General features: G+C 39.5%; 1 protein-coding gene and 1 long non-coding RNA gene across 2 annotated transcripts; both read right to left on the bottom strand.

The window, feature by feature from the left end:
* Window positions 1–414: 414 nt before the first annotated feature.
* Window positions 415–1,485, bottom strand: LOC148065561 (uncharacterized). The gene is made up of 2 exons (XR_015713466.1): window positions 1,408–1,485; window positions 415–802 (listed from the first exon to the last, which is right to left on the bottom strand). It is a non-coding gene; the product is annotated as an uncharacterized LOC148065561 (long non-coding RNA).
* A 1,248-nt stretch (window positions 1,486–2,733) lies between these two features.
* On the bottom strand, window positions 2,734–20,919 carry LOC148065560 (uncharacterized). The gene is made up of 16 exons (XM_087808394.1): window positions 20,854–20,919; window positions 20,512–20,791; window positions 15,156–15,217; window positions 14,641–14,949; window positions 13,401–13,730; window positions 12,786–13,094; window positions 12,325–12,715; window positions 10,672–10,685; window positions 10,007–10,327; window positions 9,490–9,786; window positions 9,112–9,426; window positions 8,763–9,041; window positions 6,181–6,507; window positions 5,789–6,100; window positions 5,190–5,477; window positions 2,734–5,124 (listed from the first exon to the last, which is right to left on the bottom strand). Exons 1-16 carry the CDS (start codon window positions 20,894–20,896, stop codon window positions 4,946–4,948), a joined length of 4,056 nt encoding a protein of 1,351 aa, XP_087664520.1. The 5' UTR covers window positions 20,897–20,919; the 3' UTR covers window positions 2,734–4,945.
* Between the last annotated feature and the right edge of the window lie 799 nt (window positions 20,920–21,718).

Below are 21,718 nucleotides of genomic sequence, written 5' to 3'. Positions count from 1 at the left end.
AGTTTGGGACAATGTGGCAAAAAGATATCACGCAATAAGCTTAACATACTTGTTCATGGAAGGACACAGTAAAGGTAAAGGGAGTAAAATATTAGTCATTTAACTACAAAATGACTAATGATAACTTTTTCTCCTCCTCTGCCCTTTTTCATGTTCAAATCAAGCTGAAATTCTATAAAACCTCAACAAGATTTCCTAAAATGTGGTTCAGTCGATCTTTTTCTTAGTGGTCATGATTTTTCTTTGACAGTTGTCAGTGATAAAATTCTATGTTGCTGGGTATTGATCTCTGCGAAGCTGTCATGGTGCTGATGGATTCTCTACTATTCTTATCAACAGAAAGTGGAAATGAGGCTTAAATGCTTTAACAGATTGTTGTTGAGACTGAAAACTGAAATCACACTGAGTCATAAGTAAGTAAGCAAGTAAGTAATATTTATTTATATAGCACTTTTCCAGACCAGGGTCACAAAGCGCTTAAACAAACAAAACAATACACTTTAAAGATCAAGATAATACTGAGAACAACACAGGAGTTCCAGAAAATCAAGGAAAAGCCTGAACAAATAGAAACGTCTTAAGATGTTTCTTAAAGGAGTCAGTAGACTCCATCAAGCGCAGAAAGAGAGGAAGATTGTTCCAAAGCTTAGGAGCAACAGCCTGAAAAGATTTCTCTCCTCTGGTCCTGAGTCGTGTGCGTGGAACCTTAAGTAGATTCTGATCCACAGACCTCAGGGCCCGAGCTGGGGTGTAAGGCTGGATCAGATCAGTGATGTAAGGAGGAGCCCGACCATGAATAGCTCTGAAAGTAAGAACCAGAATTTTAAAGTTGATCCTGAAAGAAACTGGAAGCCAGTGAAGAGTTTTAAGGATCGGAGAAATGTGAGTTCTTCTACTAGAGCGGGTTAGAATTCTTGCTGCAGAGTTCTGAATCAACTGCAGGCGAGACAGCTCCTTCTTGTTAAGACATGAAAACAAACTGTTACAATAGTCCAGACAAGAAGAAACAAACGCATGGATTACAAGCTCCAGATCATGTTCCGACAACATTTTCCTAAGTTTAGAGATTTTTCTCAGTTGAAGGAAACAGTTTCTGGTCAGTTTTCTGCATTGTTGAACAAGAGACATGTCTTTATCAAATACAACACCCAGGTTTCTCAGGCTCAGTTTGACAGACTGACCTAAGTCACCCAAGTACTGACTCAACCCTGGAACCTTATCATCAGGAGCAATCACCAGTGTTTCAGTTTTGTCCACATTTAGCTGTAGAGTGTTTTCACTCAACCATTGTTTGATTTCTATAATGATATGATAATAGTCATTATATGAATGTGAGAAACACATGGTAACAAACTTGAGGTGTCTCAAAAGTACAAATTGTAACACATTAAGAAACTATTTAACTACCTTAGTGAATGTCCAATGATCAGCAGTGTTGTCTTTTCATGAGTATTTTCTTTCTGTCTTTGGCAATGTCAATGCTTGAAAAGAGTCTAGCTATGATCACTGGTATAGTAAAGCTTTACACTTTGTTACATGAAGTTGGCTTTATTTCATTGACATCCTAAATGATGACATCAAATGAAGTCTGACTGTGTTTCCTTCATGATGAGACTGAGGGGCAGTGGTGTAATAGTCCACAAGATGAAAAAACAAATGAAGACAGACTGAGTAAGGAAGCTGTAATGAAAAGCCATCATTAGGAGCTCTGTGTTCTCATTAAATTACCAGAAATAATTAAATGTTCATGTTCTGACCTATATTAATGTCAGCGTTTATGTTGAACTAAGAAATTGATTTTATCTGTGAACATTCCAAAAATTAAAACTCTTATGTGAGAAGACGGGAATTTGATGGAAAGCAAGTGGGGGTTTTTGCGTCAAGAATAGTGCCTATTAAAATGTTCTGTAGAGAAGAGCAATGTGTGGAATCTACTTGGTTAAACAAACAGTATATAGGTCAGTCGAGTATAACAATCAGATTCATAATTCCTGTTAAAAGGGTTATAAACAGTTTGGTAAGTAATGAATGCAGCAATGAGTGCATAAAAGTGTTAGTATGCATGACATTCTAACTGATGGTTGCCTTGAGAAGTCAGAATTCCTTGCTAAACTAATCCCAACATTTGATGAAAATAGGTTCAAACTCATGGTGCTGTGCACTCTAACCAAGCTTCAGTTTTAGATAATCCTTGTTTCTATCTGTACATGTATTCTCCATGTGTTTACAGATTGTGTGGCCTGCGAAAGACTCCACCGGCCTTCTGAGTGCAGCGTAGAGTTTTTGAGGCCTGGCGAGCTGCGACATCCCTCAATAGTTTGTGGACTACGATGAGGAGGACTTTTATGACATGGAAGGGATGATTCCTTTGTGGTTTGGTGTGAGAGTGTTATTGGCAAAGGAGCACACAGCTTTCCGCCTGTGAGAGTCATTTATTCCCAAGCTTCGTTTGAGGCCATCTGGGTCGCTGTTTGCCTTCCCATCGCCATGACTCTTCCTTGACCTATTCAGAGCTTGAGGCAGGGGATCTGAAGGTGTTGTAGTGGCTCGTAATTCCTTGGGTCCCCTTCACTCCTAAAACTGCTGGGTTAAAAATAACCCAATTTATAACCCAACGCTGGGTCGCAAAGGTACCGAGCCAATGCTGGGTTTTTTACCCAACAAACTATTGACACGGGTTAAAACTACCCAGAATTGGGTTATTAGTATATTTCTGGTTAAATAACAACAACCTTGGTTTAAAAAGTTTTTATTAATTCCTAAACAATGTAAACTGTTTTTAACATAGAACAAACGGACACATACAATACAATAAAACTTTTAAAGTAATTTGTAATGTAAAACATGACAAAGTATGCAATATATACAAAGATGCCATTTTACCTAGAAAAGACACATTTTCTGACCAAAAACATTATTATATTGATAATGCACTCTGATCTGTTGGTCGTCGTGTAAACTTCACTCACTTTATCTTAAACAAGTCATTATATTAGTCTTATTAGTTGTTGATCAATGCTTACTACAGCAGATAATGCTAGCTGTCTCTATGCTAATGATACCTTTTTTGTATGCTAACACTAGCTGCATGTATGCTAATGAACAACACTTACAAAGCAGATATTTGGTTGTTAATATTGTGACTTTTATAAGAATTATAACGGAAACTAACAGACAAACAGTAAATTACAACACATGATGTCATGTTTCAACTGTAATGGCCATAACTTGCCACCAAACAGAAAGTGGGATGTAAACATAGGAATCCTTCCTCCTCCAGTCATTTGAGTAGTAGGAGAAGTTATCTGGTGTCTAATTCTAAACATTTTTGTTACCACTGTTTGGGTTTTATCTGTCTGCCTTGTCTAGTACTTTTCTCAAATAATTTATTTTTTAAAGGTTAATTTGGGAAAATTGACAATACACACAAGCACACAAATTAAAATCCCTCAACCCGCTATGCTGGGTGAAAAATTGTTGACCCAACCTAAGGTAAAAAAAATATAACCCAATCAGGTCAAAATCGACAGCAACCCAGCAAATGGGTTATGAAAATAACCTAGCATTTTTAAGAGTGTTCCTGATTCGGTGTTGATAGCGGTAGGGCATGTAGGTCATTCCTTGTTCTCCTGGTTGTGTATCATGCAGATGGAGCATCACCACCAAAACTAGGTTAACTGCTCAGGAAGTCATTTTTACACAAGCTGAGTGGTACCCTGGATCCAGGCGTTTGCTGGGGAATACCTAGGCTCTGTCTTCACAAAGGCTGAATGCCTCCAGGGGCGCTGTTTTGCTGGACTGCTCCTGTTCGGGCTCTATATCCTCTATTGGACCTCCTATCTGGTTAGTGGACGGTCTGTTGCCACACTGAGGGTGTTTGCTTTAGCCATGGTGGCGAGGCTGCTGGATTAAGGCGTCACGGATGTGTTAATACAGATGTCGACTTGAGCCTCAGTTGACTTGTGTCATGTGCTCAGGGCTCCATGTGATGCTGCTGTCAGGAGCAGTGTTCAGCTGAGGGTATAAGAATCCCTCTAACAGAGCTTTGCCTTTGGGTTAACCAATAGCAAAGCTCTGTTAGGGGGCGTAGCACCATGAAGTAGAACCCCTATTATCTAATATAGTACGGGTTCCATGCCATTCACGAAACTTGAAGTGACAAACCTGGGAAGTTCCATGAGATTATATACAAACTTTCATCATAAAGGTCATCTGAAAAGGGTAATATAAATCCTAATTGGCGCTGTTTTACATATTCTTTATATATATATATAAATTCTAAAACAGAACACAAGAACACAAACTAAAACACATTAATGTTTATTGAAAATAACTTTAGTTGGGCAGATATTGACTAATAGTATTGTATAAGTTATTATTTTCGCTAAAAATAGTAAATAATTCTTATTATGCTCATTTGATGGCCTTTGGAAAAGGCGCAATTAATCTTAAAAATACATTTAAATGAGGACCAACTAGGACACATACTTAATTACTTACTTACAATAAATCAATCATACTTGAATATTTGAAACAATTTATTTCTTATTCACAAGAAAATAGGACGGAATAATCGTGCATATATCCAAAAAGACCTAAAACATACAGTAAGTCGAACATAATTACTATTACTTTTCACTCACTAATTTGATAAATATTGTAAACAAATTTAATTAAGTTAAACTTTATTCATACTGTTTATTTGTGTCATTAAAGTGTGTTTTCTCCTATAAAAAGTTCCTGTTTAACGTCCACTTTAATCAAACTTGTATTGACAATCATTTTGTATTTAATGATGTAATCATATGATCTGAAATAAAAAGAACACATTTATTTGTACGAAATAGTTAATAGGTTTTATAGTTTTAACAGGGAAAAATATAACAATGCAGATTTGTTGTCTTGTTCTTTGTTCAACATCATCAACATTGACTATAGTTTAGATTTAGCAGTTAACGCTAGATTGATGTCTGACCTTGATTAAAGTGGCAGAGGCCGCATAGATGATTGAAAGGATGAAAAGAATGAGGAAGGCAAGTGATGTGTACCAGGCTTCCCCTCCAAGGTCTTGGCTTACAACCACATTAACTAGGCCATCCATGAAATCACAGTCCTGCATGATCGCTGTGGACAATAAGATGTGTCAATGACTCATCTGACAATCTGACAATATAGTCGGTACAGGGTACCTGGTCTGGACACGTTCAGGATTGAGGTGCCGGTCACATGTTCCACCATACAGGTGTGGACAACCCCAGGCAGCCAGTGGGACGGTGAGAGGCGAAGCCAACTTTGGATGCTGTATTTTCCATCAAGGCCTCGGCTAGGTTTACTTGTGTTGAAATCTAGGAGCTCTTTGTTGCCGTCAAACATCCAAGTGAAGTTGATAGAGGCAGGACTGAAGCCAAACACCAAGCACACAAGTTCCCCAGAGCCCACAAGCAGTGCAACTGTGGGCTTGGTGTGGCTAACTGAAGCTGAATAGTGCATAGTAAATATTTATCATTAAATCAAATTCTGCTTTTTAACACATTTTAGGTTATACACAATTTAAATAATGAAACATTAACCTGACCTTAATATATATTTACAGTACTCTGATCCAGTAGATAGAAGCATGTACAGTATATTGACATTATTGTGTCATGTAAACCTCTTTAATTAAAGTTTCTGTATGCAATTTTCAATTACGCCACTAGATGTCGGACTCTATTCACTCAACTTCCTTTTAGGGTTGACTAAAATGATCTTCCCTTAGTGCTTACGAATTGAATAAATATCTTCTCACCAAAAATATCCTTGATGGAGTTTTGGAAAGGCGTCCTGGATGAATCATGTCTGGCAACACATGAGTAGGTGGACGCCCGGTCTTCAGCTCTCGATACATTCATTCTACTGATCACAGTGTACTCTTCTCCGCCTGTGTACCTCCATGCTGGACTGTTGGTGAAGGCATTTGGTGGACATCTTCCATCATCTTTCTCCCAATACACCAGAATGTCAGCTGGGATAAATTGAGAAACTTGGCAAACAAGCGGGATGAAGTCAGCGTGCTCGGAGGGGGAGGGTGGGATTATTACCACTGTGGGCGAAGACAGATCTTGGGAGGGATAGAAGGAACACACAGGTGATGTTAGTTTTATAGCTCAGTCTTTCAAGAGACCAACTCTGTGATCTTACCTTTACTTTTGCTGATATACTCCTCATGACCGTTAATGGAACAAATGTGTTTTGCTTTGCAGGAGACCAGTTTGTACGTGTCCCAGTCTAAACTGGACACATTGAGGAAGCTTTGACGAGTCTCTGTTCCATTTCTATGCTTCACTAGCGGCTCAAGGTAAGAGTTCATTGTGTGTTCACCTCCATCAATTTTCCAAGTGATGGAAAATCCATCAAGGTCAAAACCGGTTAAAAGGCAAGTGACTGTGATTGGTCCCTTATTCTTATGTTCCAGAAGTGACGGTCCCCAAACATACACACCAACATGATGCCTCGATGGTGGCATTGCTGGGAAACATAAACAAATCTGGATCTTAGTAATAAGTAAGTAAGTAATATATATTTATATAGCGCTTTTCAAGACCAGGGTCACAAAGCGCTTTAACAATCAAAACAATACTCAAAACAGTACATACTTCAAAGATCAAGACAACACCGAGAACAACACAGGAGTTCGAGAAATTCAAGGAAAAGCCTGCACAAATAGAAACGTCTTAAGATGTTTCTTAAAGGAGTCAGTAGACTCCATCAAGCGCAAAGAGAGAGGAAGATTGTTCCAAAGCTTAGGAGCAACAGCCTGAAAAGATTTCTCTCCTCTGGTCCTGAGCCGTGTGCGTGGAACCATAAGTAGATTCTGATCCACAGACCTCAGAGCCCGAGCTGGGGTGTAAGGCTGGATCAGATCAGTGATGTAAGGAGGAGCCTGACCATGAATAGCTCTGAAAGTAAGAACCAGAATTTTAAAGTTGATCCTGAAAGAAACTGGAAGCCAGTGAAGAGTTTTAAGGACCGGAGAAATGTGAGTTCTTCTACTAGAGCGGGTCAGAATTCTCGCTGCAGAGTTCTGAATCAACTGCAGGCGAGACAGCTCCTTCTTGTTAAGACATGAAAACAAACTGTTACAATAGTCCAGACGAGAAGAAACAAACGCATGGATTACAAGCTCCAGATCATGTTGTGACAGCATTTTCCTAAGTTTAGAGATTTTTCTCAGTTGAAGGAAACAGTTTCTGGTCAGTTTTCTACAGTGTTGAACAAGAGACATGTCTTTATCAAATACAAGACCCAGGTTTCTCAGGCTCAGTTTGACAGACTGACCTAAGTCACCCAAGTACTGACTCAACCCTGGAATCGTATCATCAGGAGCAATCACCAGAGTTTCAGTTTTGTCCACATTAAGCTGTAAAGTGTTTTCACTCAGCCATTGTTTGATTTCTAGCAAACAATTGACTAAGCTGTTCAGCCTTTGGGGCTCAGTTGGGTCAAAAGAGCAGTAGAGCTGGATGTCATCAGCAAAAATGTGATAAGAAACATCTGGAAATCTCTGAATGATTTTACCAAGGGGAATCAAGTACAGCAAAAACAATAAAGGACCCAGAACAGAACCTTGAGGGACTCCACACAACAGATCTGCCGATTCAGACCTCATTTGATTGGCAGATACACTAAAACTGCGCCCAGAAAGGTAAGATGAGAACCATTCTAACACAGACCCAGACAGTCCCACTTCATCCCTTAGTCTTCTCAGCAGGATCTGGTGATCAACTGTGTCAAAGGCTGACGACAGATCCAAGAGAACCAGAACAGTGAATTTACCAGAGTCAGCCGACATCATGATGTCACTGGACACTTTCAGTAAAGCTGTCTCCGTAGAGTGATGTTTACGGAAGCCAGACTGAAACTTCTCATGGATGTCGCTCTGATCCAAGAACAAAGACAGCTGCTCGGACACCACCTTCTCCAAGATCTTGGACAAGAAAGGGAGCTTAGAAATAGGCCTGAAATTACTGAGGTCAGTTGGGTCTAAGCCTGGTTTTTTGAGCAGAGGCTCCACAATGGCATGTTTAAATGCATTGGGAAAAACCCCTGTGGAAAGGGAGAGGTTCACCATATTGGTAACCCAGGGGCCAATTACATCAAATACTTTGATAAAAAGCCTACAAGGAAGGACGTCATCTGAGCAAGAGGAGGGTTTCATCTTGTTCACTAGTGCTGAAATATCACCCAAAGATACAGCAGAGAAGGATGACCAAGAGGAGGAGATGGGCTCAGAGACAGTAGGGGTTCCCAACAAAGGGGGAGAGATTTTCTCTTTGATCAATTTAATTTTGTCAATGAAAAATCTCAACAATGCATTGCTGTCAGCTTCACAGAAGACCGGCGTGATTTGAGGAGCAGGAGACACGAGAGAATTAATCGTGTCAAACAAAACTTTGGGGTTTTTCCTATTTGCTGCTACCAGTTTTCTGATGTAATCAGATCTAGCAGTTTCTACCATCTCATTGTAAGAAGTCAACAGATCCCTGAGGTGAAGTCTGTGCACCTCAAGTTTAGTAGACTTCCAGAGACGCTCAGTCTTTCGACAAAGTCTCTTCAGACTCAGGAGATCTTCATTTGTCCAAGGGCACCGTTTTTTCTGAATTTTCAAGTTCGATTTAACAGGTGCCACTTGATCTAGTATTTCAACACAAAACTTAGGCAGGTTACTTGAGTGTATAATAAAGGTTCTTTGGACTTGAGATTCTCAAGAGTGATCAACATACCTGAGCAGATGCTGATGGTGGATTTAACTGTTTTACTCAAAGATTTATCAGCCACCTCACAGGTGAAGCTCTCTCCTGATTCCCACTCTGTTTTGGTGATGTATAGCTCACTAGTCACTTTCAAGCGTCCGTCTGAGCCAATGCTGCTGTCAAAGGATGATGGTGTTTTTTCCTGTTCCAACCATTTGATGTGAGGGTTGAAGCCTTGTCCGATACAGAAGAGTCTCTGTGATCCTAAATCTCCACTGGGAACTAGAATCAGTTCCATGGATGGGTCCTCTGAAAGTGAGAAGAATTCTCTGATAGAAGTGGAAGTTGAATCATATGAGAGATAAGAAGGTCGGCTCACCAAAGAGTCTGCCTGTTGGTTCTGAACCAAAGCTGGCGGAGAAGCCTTGGTGCAGCACACAGCTGAACGTTGTGTTCCTTACCCAGTGCTTTTGTGGGATTTTAAAACGTCTGGTGATGGAATGAAGACTCTGTGACTTAGGAAGGTAAACAAACTGTTTGTCGGATATGTCAAGTTTGTTGGCCTTGAAATAGATGTATGAATCAATGGAGGAGAGGCCATACACCGCACACTCCAACACAGCTGCCTCCCCTTTTAGGAACTCGGAGAGGGATCGTCTGATCTCCACTGATGGAGCTGCAGCAGCAGCAGCACCTTCACAAACAACCAAAATGTTAATTCAAATCTACAAACACATCTTTTACCATCTGTTTCTACCGGCAACACTGATGCTCTCTTCCGTCCCAGGGAAGCACGGATGTTCTGCTCTACACTTTAACTGCTTCAACACTTTCCAGGCATCAGTGGACACATCCAGGCGACTTATGACGTAACTTGTGTTGCTTATCTGGCTCACTTGGCTGCTCGTGGGGTGCTTGTCATCCATCATCCAGGTCACAGAGATTGCAAAGATGGTCTGGACCAAACATGTGGCTGTCACTATAGAGTTCCCCATCATCACTGTCCGGAAGCTTGGAATGTGCACACGAACTGAAGGAGACATTCCTCCGTGCGCTGCAGAAAAATGGTTATACACAGTCCTTATTGCAGCTCTATTGATTCTTCATTGGTTTGTTATTTATAACTAGTTAGTTTTAAACATTCACAGTGAATGCATTCAAAGTAACAACAACTTAACTTACTGTTATTAGACACTTTTTTTATTTTAACCACTTTTAACCAAAGTTGTCACATGGTGACATCAGAGTAACTTTATTTTATAAGAGATACTTACCTTTACAAACACTTGCTGACTCAATGAATTCTTGGCCCTTATGGGTTGAATTGCACGTAAAGATGGAACCCTTCTTCCAATCTGACATATTTGGCTGAATTTCACTACTCAGGCTGAAGGTTTTGCTCTCAGCACCAACACTTTCAAACTTCCTGTGTGTCGCCTCAACATCGGAGATTACGCGGCCGTCTTTTTGCCACTGGAAACTCAGCGTGTCTGGAAAGAAGTCACTGAGTGTGCACAAGAGTCTGACAGTAGAGTTCTCCGGGCTTCCTGCCCAAACAGGAAGCAGTGTCATTTTTGGATGGACAACCCGTTCTTCTGTAGAAAAGAACATATTATCAGTATAATTGGCTCTGATCAGCTTTTCAAATGTTACCTCATACCTCGCTTTCTTTCTAAGTGTGATAGCTCAGTGTTTGTCCTAGATGGCGCTCTGACAATGCCACATTAAGTAGAGACAAGGCTGAAGCAAGTGATGTTGAAAGGAGAAGTGAAAGAGAAGGAGCAACAGTGCGTTACGAGCGGCAGGTGTGAGGCGTGTTACAAACACACATTTACATTTCATCTTATTTTAAATGACCACATTCATAACTCACTATGGCTGAAGGCTTTCACTTCAAGATTGATTCATTAAAAACAAACTCTTTTGCATTTTGGCTCACCTCGTTTATTCCAGCTGCATGTTCAGAGGGACACAGTACGCACACTCTCACACACACAGGCAGACCTGCTATTTGATACATAATATTTCACAGATTTTAAGCGAGATTAAAATATGGCAATGATCATAAGAGATTAACATCATACAGAAATATGTGCAAGAATAGGTTTTTCAAACGCAAAACCTTTTTACACCACATATGTAATACAACATTTATAAACATTCAAATCTTTTAAATCCTATGATTCAGGGACTGATGGTGAAGTGATATACTTCTTCTAGTCATTGTGACGTGTCATTTAATCTGTGGAAAAAAGATACAAAATTAACATTTTAAAATTGCTTATATAATTAGGCATTGAGCATGGATTGAACAAATAATGTTACTGCTATATTCACAGTGGAACATACCTTCACCACAATGGTTCCGATGCTGAACAGTAGGGTGATGAGGAAGAGGAGGATGAAGGTGAACGCAATCCGGCCTATGTGATCTTGCTCTGCCTCAATGAAATTGTTTCCGTGGCAACTGGTCTCAACAAGGAACTCTGGAGAGAAAAATGAACCGAGAATGAACATGTTGATTACAGGTGATCAATCTCCATTAAACCTAAAACAGGAAACTTTCTGTTAAAACTGAATCGCAGAAATGGGTCACAAAGTTCTACTTCTACAAAAATGTAACACACACACACACACACACACACTATACATTTGAGCTAAAACATCAACGTGAAATTCACATGAAGGTAAAAAATACACCATTATTGGAATTCCAAATGAGGTATTACAGTTTGTATGCAATACATCCAACTTACAGATTTTAAATAACAATTAGTCACATGACAACAGAACTGGGAGTTTCATAAATAATAATTTGGCAACTTCAAAATGACATAAAACAAACAGTATGCCACTCATTTTTTTTTTAAAGTGAGAAAGTACTATTGAGAGAAAAATAATAAAAATATAATTATAATTGAATCTTTAATATCTAGCGAAGACAACAAATGTTGAGAAAATGGTAAATAATTAAACAAACATTTATTATAGCGAACTCGTTAACGATAACAATATTTATGAGATGATTTTTGTTTTTACAAAGCTCCATCGCTTGTTGAGACTGCCCTACTTGACCATGTCATTAAAAGTCCCTTTAAACTTCGGCCACATTACTATAAGTGTTTAAAGTGCTTGTTCTATGTAAACAAAATGATTCTTGATTGTGAGCTACTGTTAAGAAAATGTTATTTTTAAGAGAAAAATCAAAACCTGGTGATCCAACATTGCTTGTGAAAGATTCTGTTAAAAGTCAATTTGTATTTCAGTTGGGGAGTAATTGTGCGATTTTCAGTTTGGAGTAGGTGCAAGACTCAGTGGGGGAAACACAAAACAAGTGTACACAAATACGAATCACAGAAGCTGCCAAATCAATTTGTTTTAACTATAAGTGCTCTGTTTTCAGACAAAATGTTCGACTACTTTTGACGGTGACGAAGCACAAGGAAGAGACAGGAAGCTCAGAATAAAGACTACACCAAGCAATATACATCTTATTTTTATTTATATTTTTTTCATTAAAAAGATAAAGACAGTATCATGTCAAAAGCAGCGAACATGGAACAACAAACAGCAGACGGCAAAACAGAACATTTACTGGGACTTGCACTCATCGGGGAGGTCCATGTTCAGGTTGACCATGTTGACTTGCTCGTGGGATTTGGACACAATGGACCTGGAGATGGCTTTATTTGTGTTGACCACAGATTCGTGGTAAACAGTACAACTAAACTGAATTCCGCTAGTGTCCCATTGGTCAACACTGAACGATAACTGAGAGTAGGCTGAATACAGGTCATTGTTCAGCACTGGTTTGGTTGTGCTGGACCGGTAGTACATGGGCTCTGCTTTAACGTCATCAACCTGCCAAGTAACAACGAGGTCCTGAGGAAAGAAGTCTTTCACAAAGCAAGTCAGGGTCACCATGCCTTTTAGACTCTGCTTTACTGGAGGAAGCATGAAAATGGCTGGACGAATGGCTTTCTCTGAAAAATAACACGTTGCGACATTAGACGTTCAAGAAGCCAAGTTTAGAGCAATAATGACTTTTCTTACCAGCCATTCTTTTGTACTCCTTTGTCACTTCTGGCAGTTGAGAATGCTGAACGACACATGTTTGGTGGATGCCCTCGATCCATTCGTCCAAGGTTATGTCCATCAGTAGGGTTATTTTCCCGGTTTTATCTTCACCGGGGATCATAGTGGAGGCGGCCACGTTTTTCCAGGAAATGCTGGTGACCCCCGGAGTCTTGACATGGACCTCACAAGTTAAACTTCCTTTCTTATCAATAAACAGATCTTCTAGATTTGGCGGGATGATGTTGATGTATAGATCTCTCTGCTCCCTCTCAGGACAATCAGTCTCTGTGTGACGCATTTAAAAAGCTATTAAAACAATTACTTACACTTTGTTCAAGGTGTAATTTGGAGTTTGAAATCCAAAAAGTTGACTTGTTCAGTAATCCTGATTCCAGCAAACAAAGCTTAACAGAATTAAGTTAAGACATATTGGTCACCTAACAACAACCCTGCAATGATTTTTGATTGACGTCTGAACCATTGGAAACATTGCATAAATCAACATATTCCTATTGCCACATGGCCAGGCTCACTCAAAAGCCAATATCTTTATGAAAACACAATTATTATGCAATATATTCATAAACTCACCGTCAGCAATGGTGGCGTGAGTCAGTGACGCGTTCACGTATTGATCCCCTGTTGCACTTTTTCCTTTAAACTCGCAGGTGAACTTTGCATTGTCAGACCACTCGGTGTCATTGACCTTAAGGAAACTGGCCGCACTGTACACCTTTCCCTCCGCAGTGTCTCTCTCCGTGGGCGCGGTGGTGATCTCCGATATTGAGGAGATGATTTCGTTGTCGTCCTTCAGCCAATTAAACTCGAATGTCTTTGGTGAAAAGTCATTGGCAAAGCAGACGAAGAAAGCCTCATGAGAGGAAGCCAACAGTTTAAGAGTTGGCAGTTTAGAGTACGTCTCTGAAAGACAAACAAAAGCAAAAGCAGTATTTATACCTACAAGCAGAAGCAAGACGAACACCATCCATGCGTTTGTTCAGGCACGCACACAGATGGAATAATCGTTGGTGTTTTATTCTAACACAAAGCGTCAGCAGAAAGACAACACATTTTGTGCAGGCTTAAAAGCAAACAGTTACCTCAGAGTTTCAAGGGTCAGAAAGCAGTCAGACGCTTATTGTCGGATATCATTTGATGATATAAACAGAAAATATTTATTATACCAACTGTAGGTTGTGTGAATGTTTATATGCTTTAAATGTTTATAGGTCTAAATTCAATATGAAACTAATTAAGCTTCACTCTATATAGATTGAATTGAACACATTATAATATAATTCAACATTCATAACATGCACTCTAACTTTCTCATTTTGTTTTGAAAGACACTGTCAAATTATTTTCTGAATAATATTATCATGACTTTATTGTATCAGATGTCACATGTTTTGTTTTTTGTCTGAAACAATTTAACACTTTTCTGAAACTGTGTAAAACTTGTAATGAACACTTTCATTTCGTTACACTGCAAAAAAAATGTACGTTTAGTAATTATTAGGAATTTATCACAAATAGAAGTTAAATTATTGAGAATATCAGGAGAATTAATTGTTCAAAATATTTGAAACACATGAATGAGAATATATTTTCTTTAAATGAATTACATTTAATTAATGTGTATTAAATTATGTAAAAAAGTAAAAATAAAAACATTCTTAATACATGACTGACCATGATTATATAATTATCTTTCATGTTTTTATAATTAACTTACAAGTATATGAATTATAAAAAGGTATTTATTATAACAAGACAACTTCGATTTTTAACATGATTTAACATTGATAAAATTGAATTAAAAAGGCATTACCTTGTTCAACTTTTTGGAAAGAAGTTGGTCCATCACCATCACCTCCGCTGTGAACGGCTTTGCAGTGAAACTGCGCTTTGCTGTCCCAGTCCTGTCTGGACACTTGAACTTGACTGACCGCGGTGAAAACACTGTTCGTCTCGACCGATGGATACTGGAGGAAGTCCGAGATAACCGTTCCTTCTTTGGTCCATTCGAAGGCCAGTGTGGATGGAGTAAAATCTCTAGCGAGGCAGCTCAGTGTGACCATGTCTCCCGTGTCAGAGCCGCAAGGCAGCAGAGGAAACACAGTTGGTGCCACTAATGCAGCTGGAGGAAGAGAGAAAAAACTAAATTTGATATATCGTCAACAACTATAAGATGAATAAACACTAATACTTATTTTCATAGGCAGTAACACTGATCAACAGGTTGATAACATACAATCTGACTAAAAAGTACTTTTATATGAATTGGGTAATATAGCGAAATACATCAATAAACAGTTCCTGTAATTGGAAGAATATTCGTTTTACCTGATGTTACGGTCACAGACGTTCCTTGTCCCCAAAAGTCAAAGCCATAATAACACACTGATGTATGATAATTGACCTGATGTCCGAAAACCTGAATTCTCTTCTTTCTTTCACATTTTTATTAAATAAACAAATAAACAGGCTTTTTTTTCTTACCTGATGAAACGGTAACTTTTGTGCCTTGTCCCCAGTAGTCAAAGTAGTTACACAGTCACACAATTAAGTTCATCTACGTGGCAATATCTTTGCATTTTTTCCTGTCGTTTTTAATGAAACACGTATGGTGATCAACTACTGAGGATACGTCTGAATAACAACCCCAGATAGCTCTAACCCATTAAGAAATGAGAAAATTGTGGATAGTTCCAATACTTGTCCTCCGCTCAGTTCCTTTCTCTGGTCTTGGTCTTGCTGCTGACGGTGTCTGGCAGCTTCCTCTTTGTTAAACCATGAAGGAAATGCAGCTGAACTGTTGAAAACAGCATTAGTATGGTGTTTCTGGATTCAAAACATTTTCTAATGTAAAGATTTCAATTAAAAGTTTTGTACAAACAGACACATACTGATGATTACAATAGAGGTCCAAGATCTATTTAAGAGACACTTAAATCATTTGTTGCTCTTTAATTACAATACAGATTTTCATCAGCTCTCTTTGAAGAAGTAGTTATGTGAAACTTAACAATGGATAATGTTATGTCTTACACATCCAAATCTGTCTTGAAATCCGGAAATCCCTCAAAGCCGTGAGCAGCTGCATCGCAACCATAGCAGGTTTTTGTACAAGCATTTATCAATGTGGTCCATACCCCTGGATATACACAGTGTAACATGTCAACACAAAAACATGAGTCAAACGCTGACAACGGCTACACCCCTCAGAAGTATATTTTAGTTACAGATACAGTGACAAAGCACCACCAAATCATCATGCAGCAGCTTATTTAGGACATTTTCTTTTTGTAAATCTTATGTTATATGATGCATTTTCACTTCAATTTTAAGCTTTAAATTCTGTCATTCAGAATTTGATGTGCCTTGTAATGCAAGCACTGTTCCAAGAGCGAGAGCTTAGGTGCTAAATGGTCCACTATAACTTAACTTAATGAAAAGTATGCTTCAAGTAATGCATCTTGAAAATGATTTATATAGTTTTTTAACATAGACATCATGAGGGCCATCTTTTGGAGTTGTTGTGGCACAGCTGTGAAGGTTATTGTTGAAATTATTTGATTTAAGTTTAGAATAGGTCAATTACATTTATTAATTGTTTATTTTCAGCTAAATTTGTTTGATAACTGTTAGCAATATAAAGGGACTTGGACAAAGTTTAAAAAAAAATGTTTTAGCAAAATTAGCAAAAAATGTGGAGAAAAGGCAGCGAAACCTAAAATCGGTCACTTTTATTGCCAGTGGAAAGAATATACTGTAGCTGTTGGAACATTATATGCTTGCCGTTAGGAACTTTGTCTTGCACCAATTGAGCAACTCTGAATACATCATTATAGCACCCGTTTAGAGGTGACAGAGAGATTAGATAACAAATGCTAAGGTGTCAGACAGGACTAGGCGTGACAGGAAACAGGCGCTTGATGCAAGGAGCTGGATGCAAGAACAATGGAGGCAAAGAGCCATGAGCTGCAAATGACAGGAAACCGTTAGCGAGGGTAGAGTGGAAAAGAACATTTATCATAAGTTCATTAAAACCACGATACATCTAGTTTTAAAATGATGTTGAAAAGGCAGGAAAGAGAGTTTCAACGTGCAACACCTTCAACAGAAAGAAGTGTTGAAATCTAGAATGGAGAGTGAAGGGTTTGCACACCTGCTGAAGGAACGATAAGCCCTGAGGAAGCCAACCGTTGAGGAGGGGTCCAGAAAACCAGCATAAAGGGACAGAGCTCAGGGACAGTGCCTTTCTCGTTCGTGAGCTAAAGCAACCTTTGTCTGATTGATACGGAGAAATCGACCCAGAGCTCTGCATCCCCACGTTCAAACCAACTTGTAAGCTTTCTGTAACTGTTCTACTAATTCTACTACTACTTCTCATACACAATGGCCGTGTAAAACTTTACAAGCATTGTCTGGGCAGGTGCAATTTTCTTAGCCAACGCAGCTAAGCTGCAGGTTGTTCTCACTGCACCTGGCCACCAGTCGATCCACCTCCTATCTGTAGACTGACTAGTCTCCGTCTGAGATAAGTCCAATCAGAGTAGTGACTTCCGCAAAATTGAGGGGAACAGAAGAATGATTTGAGGTGCGGCTGTTGGAACAGGAATAATAGAAGTGTTACCAGCCTTAAAGGGTACCAGTCCTGATGATATGTCAGTGAACATTGGATAGTAAATTGTCAAATTTGCGACGCATCATCAGTAATGTTCCTCTGGCTCATTGGTTGGTTCGGTCTTTCACACTATACACCCTCACCAGAGGCGGCCAGCTACAGGCTGATCAGGCCCAAGCTTGCGTCCCATGTCCAATCAGGGAGCTTTGGTCATGTGGCAAACATCCCATGGGATGTATGGCTTGCTAGCTGGGTCCCTGCATCCAACCTTCACTGGGCGGACTTCTGTATTCCAGCCGCGATTTCGTTCTTCAGCGGCCAGCTCTGTATAGCGCACATGTTTTTGCTCATAGGCCTCGTCCATGGAGTCCTCCCAGGGTACGGTGAGCTCGATAATGTAGACCTCTTAAGAGAAGGGGACCAGAGCACTGCGTCATGTCGTAGGGTGGTGGTGGCTACCTCTGGAGGGAAAAGTTCATTATTTGTGAGGGGTTAGATGTTGGCAGTGGTAAGGAGTTGGTGCTAGCTCGTTTTCTTTCCAGTGTATCCATGACACTAGATAGACCAGATAGACTGGTCCTAAGCCCTGTGTGAATGTGCTAGTCTGGAAACAGACCAAACCAGGATTCTACTCCAAACCATTGATGGAGATTTGTTGGTGTTGGAGGGACGTTGTAGTTGTACCTGATGATGAAGCTCATATTCCTTGCTTCCATGGCCCACACATCCCTCTAGCTCAGTCTCCTCCTTTCAACATTCTCCCACCATGTCCACTGCCCCTGTTTGCCAAGGGAGACTGCTCTGACTTCTTCCACCACCATCTTCTGCCGTTCCGGAGCAGTGGCCTTCTTCCAGACTGGGGTTCTAGTTGCCAGCCCAAGGCCTCCTCTTCCTTGCTGAACATTCCCCACAATTTCAGCATGTCTGAGAGCGGATGTTGCTTCTTCCACTGCCCTTGCTGGTTTCCACTTTCATCAAGTGGCCAAGGTTGGAGCATTCTCCCTCATCACACTGTCTTTGGACTTTTAACCACTGAGATGCTACGAGACTTGGCTGGTTTGACCTTCATGCGGGCACAACTGATGTTCTCCTCCAGTTTCTTGAGCAGTCCCCTGGTTCATGGGAGGGCGGTAGTCAAGGTGGTGATATCATCCATATAGGCTCTGAGGGGAGGGAGGCGTAGACCAGAGCCAGCTCTTTGTCCACCTACAACCCATTTTGAGGCTCGAGTGATGATCTCCATCGCCATAGTCAATGCCAGGGGGGAGATGGTGCATCCAGCCATAATAACAAACTCCAAGCACTGCCATGAGGGGATAAATTCAGGTGTTGATAAGCAGGAATGGCAGGTCTTGAAAGTAGGCTTTAACCAGGGTTTTGATGGTGTCCGGGATGTTAAAGAAGTTGATGGTAGTTTCAAATGAGCTCATGGGGCACAGAGGTGAAGGCGTTAGCCAGATCCAGGAAGATCACATGAAGGTTATTTTTCTCCAGCTTTGCTGTTTGGATCTGATGCCAGATCATGCTGGCATTGACTTGTTGATTTCTGTCTGAAAGGAAGTCGAAGTAAAAACCTGACAGGATGATTTAAGTGAACTTGCGAATTAAATAAAAGGGTCTGCAATTTAAAAAGAATAATTCTACAACCGGGGAACAGTGCTGTAGGATCACAGTCACACCTTTGTCCGGGACGTTCTTACACAACCAATGCTCTAATGCTTAATAAAAACAAAGTTTAACATGTTTGCGGTCAAAATTTCTAAAGACCGTTCCAGTGGAGTTACAAATAGAATAAATAAATCCTCAGAAGTTGTAGACCTGCTATTTATAAGCTCCTCTCTTGAATGTGACTCACAAAAAACAGTATTAACACAATAATAAATAATAGAAAAATGGAACCAAGCCAATAAGTCTTCAGATATTGGAAATAAAATGGCGCCCATTAAGGCAGGTGCCTAGGCAGGTAAATCAAGAGTCAATAACTGAATCTTTAGTGACAAAGATCAATCAATCAAGTTAATGTTATATCCTAAATCTACAATGAGCAGTGTGTCCTGATTTTGAACAGAAAGAGCTATTGTAAAGCTTGGTGTAGTGCAGTAAGTTGCTGTTCTAGCAGTCTGTGCTCTTGTGCTCTTATGTTGGCCTTTAACATGCCAGCCTCGGCATGATCCATGGTTAAAAGAATTGAACAAAATGATCTTCACAGAATGTGGGATCAACACTATAAAAGCTTTTACAAAAACAATTTACTCATAAACGACGGAACAAAGGGTCGGCACGAGACATGGAATACAAGAGGCGAAAGACAAGAGGCTTGGAGAGAATAAGAAGGAATCAGGATAACTAGCATCAATTGCAAACACTTGGGTAATCAAGGAAGACACAGATATAGCTGACAAAGAGACAAGAAACCTGCATTTTACCATAAAAAACGAATTAAAACAACAGACACAAACTGACCACAATTGGAACATTTCAGGTTTGATTTTAATTTTTGACACTGAAACTTCTGACACTCAGCCTGGACTTAAACCAAAAACATTTTCAGGTAGATGAGCAACACACTGACATCAGCGACTTCAGCATTATTCCACTCACTCAGATTACAAATCACTTTGATTTGGGTATTTGTTCCTAATCTAAGTACATTTTCAACTCTATTTCCACTACGGGATTACAGAAAATTATGTTTGTGAAGGTCAAGCTGATTAGACCAGCCTGCTATGAAAATGAACCATTGGGCAGCTTATTATTTTTCTTTCTGTTAATTTAAACAGCTTAGTGTTTCAAAGACCACTGCAATAAACTGATGAAATGTACATTCAGTGCAAGTCTTGATGTCATGACAAAAATGCACATTGTTTATTGTGTTGTGTTGTGTTAAATAATAAAAGAACTATGCATGAGAGTATCGACCCTATGATATCTTTTTTGGGAGCAACCAGCAAAGAAAACAACTTTTTCACTTCTCTTTTCTTCTGGTCGTGCTGTAAGTGTTTGTGAGTTAACAGTAAACATGGTTGTGGTGTTTTTGTCCAAGTGGGGAGGTGTTTGTGTTGCTGTGTTCCTCTAGCACAGTAATAGACGGCAGAGTCTCCAGGCTGCATGTTCTGACCGGTCAAAGTCGCTGTTTTGCTAGAACGATTTAAATCAATGCTGAATTGGTTCTTCAGTGAGTCTTTATACGTTGAATCCGTTCCGATCCACTCCAGTGTTCCTGCTGCAGGCTGTCTGATCCAGGCTGTGTAGTAGCTGTCAAAAGAATATGACACCTGACAGGGAATGGTCAGACTCTGACCCGGCTGTATGTTCATTAAGGAAGGCTGGGTGAGCTGCTCACATTCGACCCCTGTGGAGGAAACAAAATGGTTAATAAACGTTAAGATCATGTTGTTTCTCAAAGAGACTCACAGGATCCAGCTGTAAACAGCAGCAGCACAGCAACAGAGAACATGGTGACGGTGGTCTGATGAGAGCTTCTGCTGCCCCCACAACATAACCCCGACCTTTTATAGCCATCTTCATTTGCATGAAAATGAACACCAGCAAATCAATTTGGAAATATAATTGATGAATTGTTTAGATATGGAAAGTTTTACGGCTGTAAAATGTTTTTACTATAGCATTTTTCAACAAAAGTGTCTTGATTGTATTTTCATATTGTTATTGTATAATTCATCCTAATCCACATATCCTCTCATTTAATGATTTTAAGATGTTCACAATGTTAAAAACACTTTTAGAATAAATATAAACAGTAAAATAGTGCCACCATTATTGGCTGAAAGTTTGGTATTGTCGAATGGGACTGTTTTATCTTATATTGAACATGATCATTGTTGTCATTGTTTACGGCTGTAAGATATCAATGACAAGAACACTTTTGGCTCAGCATGCCCAGAACATTTAATAAGGTCTTTAATCCGCTGGTCTTTAAATCCAATCCTTTCACTTTATCATATGAAAATATCCGAAGTTATCTTAATATCTAATCAGAGTCAGAAACTTTTACTTTTATGTAAATACAACACAGGATTTATTTTAACAATGAAATAAAAACAGATTATCGTAATGCAATAAATTCAAATAAAATCAAGATACATGTGGTGATGGGTAACAAACAAATAAAATAAAATACATTCAATTTAATTCAACAATATTCATGATCAGGACAGCAGACGGATAGAGAGAGTGAATCAAGACGTTCGGGTCCGTATTGATCTCGGTCTAATTTCGGATTTTAACAATTTATGTAATGTCATTTAGCCAGTTATTT

The sequence above is a fragment of the Callionymus lyra genome, chromosome 15 (genome assembly GCF_982586985.1).
Source record: "Callionymus lyra chromosome 15, fCalLyr1.hap1.1, whole genome shotgun sequence".
In the NCBI taxonomy this organism is placed as follows: Eukaryota; Metazoa; Chordata; class Actinopteri; order Syngnathiformes; family Callionymidae; genus Callionymus; species Callionymus lyra.
The sequence above is the reverse complement of the archived record's forward strand: the minus strand, read 5'-3'. Positions and strand labels throughout refer to the sequence as shown.